The sequence below is a fragment of the Mandrillus leucophaeus genome, unplaced genomic scaffold (assembly GCF_000951045.1).
Source record: "Mandrillus leucophaeus isolate KB7577 unplaced genomic scaffold, Mleu.le_1.0 Scaffold120, whole genome shotgun sequence".
In the NCBI taxonomy this organism is placed as follows: Eukaryota; Metazoa; Chordata; class Mammalia; order Primates; family Cercopithecidae; genus Mandrillus; species Mandrillus leucophaeus.
The window spans coordinates 2,130,423-2,135,685 of record NW_012100321.1 but is presented as its reverse complement, the minus strand read 5'-3'; the positions used below and the strand labels follow the sequence as shown (position 1 = coordinate 2,135,685).

Here is a 5,263-nt window from a genome sequence, read left to right as displayed (position 1 = left end):
AATGCAACCATTTACTTCCTATCTACCTGTGACCTGGAAGCCCCCCCACTGCTTTGAGTTGTCCCACCTTTCCAGACCGAACCAGTGTTCATCTTGCATATATTGACGTCTCAGGTCTCCCTAAAATGTCTAAACCAAGCTGTGCCCCAACCGCCTTGGGCACATGTCATCATGACCTCCTGAGACTGCGTCACGGGCTTGCGTCCTTAACCTTGGCAAAATAAACTTTCTACACTGACCGAGACCTGTCTCAGAAATACTGGGTTAACAACATTCTCACATATTGCTGCTGAGAAGGCAGCTTTGTTTGGAACTTCACGCCAAAAACCCCATGAATTACTTCTTTAAAGACCCTGTCTCCAAATACAGTCACATTCTAAGGTACTGGGTGTAAGGGCTTTAACATGTGTTTGAATTATTTATTTGGAGATGGAGTCTCGCTCTGTCACCCAGGCTGGAGTGCAGTGGCGTGATCTCAGCTCCGTACAACCTCCGCCTCATGGGTTCAAGTGATCCTTCTGCCTCAGCCTCCCGAGTAGCTGGGATTACAGGCACACGCCGCCACGCCCAGCTAATCTTGGTATTTTTAGTAGAGACAGGGTTTCACCGTGTTGGCCAGGCTGATCTTGAACTCCTGACCTCAAGTGATCCGCCCGCCTCAGCCTCCCAAAGTGCTGGGATTATAGGCGTGAGGCACCACGCCTCAACATATGAATCAGGGCTTCAACATATGAATCTGGGAAGAGACAGAAGTCAGCTCCTAGTGGGCAACCTCACGACTGCTGTCTACACTGACAATAATCATCTTCCCATCCCCCTCCCTGCCTTCCATTTACAAGTCTTGCTTTCAGTCCCTGGAAGCAGCTGATCCTCTTTCTTCCTGGGCACCGCAGGTGGCATCCGGGACAAGACAATGAGTAGCCGGAGGCACCTCCACCTGGTGGATGCTGGTTTAGCCATCAACACTCCCTTCCCACTTGTGCTGCCCCCGACACGGGAGGTTCACCTCATCCTCTCCTTCGACTTCAGTGCCGGAGATCCTTTCCAGGTAATCGAGAAGGGCCTTGGGGCCGGTCCTGGGTGGGAGGTGGGCTGCAGTGAAACTGACTTTGAGGAGGAACTGAGGACGCGGAAAGTGGAAAGTGGGCGGTGGGGAGGTGCTGGCTGGGAAGTCCTGAGAGCCAAATCAACTCACCCATTGCTCCCGAAGCACCCGCAGTCGGCCACATCCAACTAGCTTTTGATCCAAAGCCATCCCAGACCTTCCCGGGCCCCTCTTCCTGGCAGATGACGCTCCCCACTTCTGCGCCTTGCCTGCCCATTCATACCAGTTTGACCTGCGACAGTCTACCTCCTCACCTGTGCACCTCCTTCCCCAGGCGTGCATGTCTCCAGCCCCGAGGGCGTGTCTTCCTGCTCATCTGGGCTTCCTGGGCAGATAGTGGCCCTCGATAAATGTTTGCTGAGTGAGAACATACGCCAGTATATTCGTCCTTAGCATACATTGCACCTTCACCGTGACCACTAGGATCCGTTATCCCTGCCTTCATATTCTGAGTCTGCCACTTACCAGCTGTGTGGCCTGATCCAATGTACGTAACTTCTGTGCCTCTTGGTTTCCTCAGCTGTAAAACTGGGCTAACAATGGCTCCCCCAGGAGTTGTTCTGTGGTTTAAATTAATACTTGTTAATACATGTGAAGTGTTTAGCACAGTGCCTGCCATTTACTGTGGGGTTTATAAACATTTTCTTCCTCTTCTTTCCTCTCCTCCCCTCCCCTCTCCTTCTCTGCCCTGCCCTGCCCTGCCCTCCTTTGGAGACTGGGTCTCACCCTATCGCCCAGGCTGGAGTGCAGTGGTGTGATCATAGCTCACTGCAGCCTCAACCTCCTGGGCTCAAGCGATCCTCCCACCTCACCCTCCCAAGTAGCTGGCACCGCAGGCACACACCACCACGCCAGGCTGGTTTTCTAAATTGTTTTAGAGACAGGGTCTTGCTATGTTGCCCAGGCTGGTCTTGAACTCCTGGCCTCAAGCAATTCTCCTACCACCCAAGGCTAGGATTACAGGCACAAGCCACCCTGCCCAGCTATTTTCTTTAAAAATATATACACATACAATATACATGTACATAATATGTAACTATTACATGATATATATCAATACATAGTAGTATATATAAAATAATCATGGTAAAACATATCATCTATTATATTTATGTGTAATATATATACTTATATTCACACCCATCTATCAGTTTACATTCTATAATATGAATTAGGAACGTCCATCCTCCTCCCCATGCCATGAGCCAAAACCCACTTGTCACCATCTTTTGAGACCCTGGGCCTTGGAATACCCAGGCTTTCTGGTCTTAGGATTTCTGCTGAAATAAAGATCCCAAGACAATATGATAAAGGTGGAACTATCAAGGTCTTGGGAGTCCTTTTCTGCCAAATCTCTGCTGCATGACCCCAAGTGATAGGCTTAACCTCTGAGCCTCAGTTTTCTCATCCTGAAAATGGGAATCGTATCATCTGGCTCACAGGAGATCTGCAGAGCCTCTGCACCATGCCTGGTCCATAGCTGGTGTTCAGGATGAACAACAGTGCGTATCTGGTGATGATGAGAATAGCAAGAGTAATGGTAAGAAAAACAGCAGCATTTGTTAAACTTCCATCAAAGATGACTTCGGAGACCTACGCTGTCCAGTACTGTGGTTGCCGGCCACATGTGGCATTTGAGTACTTGAGATGTGCCTGCCCCAAGATGAGGTGTGCTGTGAGGATAAAATACACCTCAGATGTTAATGACCGCATATGGAAAACGCATGTAGAAGACCTTATTCATGATTGGTATATTGATGTACTAGGCAGGTTTCTCCAGAGGGACAGAACCAATAGGACCTACGTCTAGATGAAAGGGAGTTTCATGATCACAAGGTGGAGCCCTACAATAGGCCGTCTGCAAGCTGAGGAAGAAACAAACCAATAGTGCCTCAGTCCGAGTCTGAAAGCCTGGAAAGTAGGGAAGCCCAGCCGGGCGCAGTGGCTCATGCCTGTAATCCCAGCTACTTGGGAGGCTGAGGCAGGAGAATCACTTGAACCCGGGAGACGGAGATTGCAGTGAACCAAGATTGCGCCATTGCACTCCAAGCTGGGCAACAAGAGCAAAACTCCATCTCAAAAAAAAGAAAAAAAGTAGGGAAGCCCACGGTGCAGCCTTCGTCTGTAGCCAAAGGCCCTAGAGTCCCTGGCGAGCCTCTGGTGTAAATCTAAGAGTTCAAAGGCCAAAAAACCTGGAATGTGATGTTCAAGGGCAGGAAACATCCAGCACGGGAGAAAGATGAAAGCCAGAGGACCCAGCAAGCCAGCTTCTCCCACCTTCTTCCGCCTGCTTTGTTCTAGTCACACTGGCAGCCAACTGGAGGGTGCCCACCCACACTGAGGCTGGGTCCCTGTCTCCCAGTCCACCGACTCAAATGCTCATCTCCTCTGACAGCACCCTCACAGACACACCCGGAAACAATACCAGCTTTCTAGGCACCCTTCAATCCAATCAAGTCGACACCTAATATTCACCATCACAATTGATTACACATCGAGGCAATCATACTTTTGACATATTGCATGAGATAAAACTTTTTCCTTCAAATGTGCTTAATGTAATTGGGTGGTTACAAATTAATAAACAGAAATTTAAGCAAGATATATCTGTAACAATTTAACAGAACCTGATCATCTAAGTTTTTTTCATTTTTCTCAAATTCATCTTTAATTATTTTCATGATGGGGCTTGTAAGAAAACTAACCAACATGTAGATGCTATAGTTGAATGTCAAATCTTTTTTGTTTGTTTGTTTTTGAGATGTGATCTTGGCTCACTGCAACCTCCGCCTCCTGGGTTCAAGTGATTCTCTTGCCTCAGCCTCCCGAGTAGCTGGGATTACAGGCGTGCGCCACCGTGCATGGCTAATTTTTGTTTTTTTAGTAGAGACGGGGTTTCACCATGTTGTCCAGGATGGTCTCGAACTCCTGACCTCAGGTGATCCGCCCACCTCAGCCTCCCAATGTGCTGGGATTATAGGCGTGAGCCACGATGCCCAGCCGAATGTCAAATCTTTAAAAGGTACTTATGAGAGTAAATTCCTCTGTAATACAATTATGAAGCACCTTCATGATATTTCTGTTTTATGTGTAGAAAAGTGACTGGGTATGGTGGCTCACTCCTGTAATCTCAGTGCTTTGGGAGGCCAAAGTGGGAGGATCACTTGAGATCAGCAATTTGAGACCAGCCTGGGCAACATAGCAAGACCCCACCTCTACACAAATTTTTTTTTTTTCTTTTGAGACAGAGTTTTGCTCTTGTTGCCCAGGCTGGAGTGCAATGGAGAGATCTCGGCTCACTGCAACCTCCGCCTCCCGGGTTCAAGTGATTCTCCTGCCTCAGCCTCATGAGTTGCTGGGATTACAGGCATGTACCACCATGCCCGGCTAATTTTTGTATTTTTAGTAGAGATGGGGTTTCTCCATGTTGGTCAGGCTGGTCTTGAACTCCTGACCACAGGTGATCCACCCGCCTCAGCCTCCGAAAGTGCTGGGATTACAGTCGTGAGCCACCACATCCGGCCCAAAATTTTTTTTTTTAGTTAGATGGGCATGGTGGCTCACGCCTGTAGTCCCAGCTACTTAGGAGGTTGAGATGGGATCCCCTGGGCCTAGGAGCTTGAGACCGCAGTAAGCCATGATTGCACCACTGCACTCCAGCCTGGGTGACACAGCAAGATCCTGTCTCTAAAGATAAGTATATGTAGGAAAGTGTTAGAGTCAAATATTCAACTCAATATAAAATAAGAAGAAGAGGCCGGGTGCAGTGGCTCATACCTGTAATCCCAGCACTTTGGGAGGCAGAAGCGAGTGGATCACCTGAGGTCAGGAGTTCGAGACCAGCCTGGCCAACATGGTGAAACCCTAGATACAACTAAACTAAAAATACAAAAATTAGCCAGGCATGGCGGCACGTGCCTGTAATCCCAGCTACTGGGGTTCTGAGGCAGGAGGATCACTTGAACCTGGGAGGCAGAGGTTGCAGTGAGCCAAGATTGTGCCAGCCTGGGCAACAGAGTGAGACTCTGTCAAAAAAATAAAAGAAGAAGAAGAAGAGGAAGAGGAAGAAGAAGAGGAAGAAGAAGAAGAGGAAGAAGAAGAAGAAGAAGAGAAAGAAGAAGAAGAGGAAGAAGAAGAAGAGGAAGAAGAAGAAGAGGA

General features: G+C 48.4%; 1 protein-coding gene across 1 annotated transcript in view; it reads left to right on the top strand.

Annotated features, from left to right (window-relative positions):
- PLA2G4C (phospholipase A2, group IVC (cytosolic, calcium-independent)) overlaps window positions 1-5,263 on the top strand; it is a 54,788-nt gene that overhangs the window by 39,508 nt on the left and 10,017 nt on the right. Inside the window, exon 11 of the mRNA XM_011970147.1 lies at window positions 894-1,048. Coding sequence (XP_011825537.1) covers window positions 894-1,048 — 155 coding nt within the window. The remainder of the gene's footprint in view (window positions 1-893; window positions 1,049-5,263) is intronic.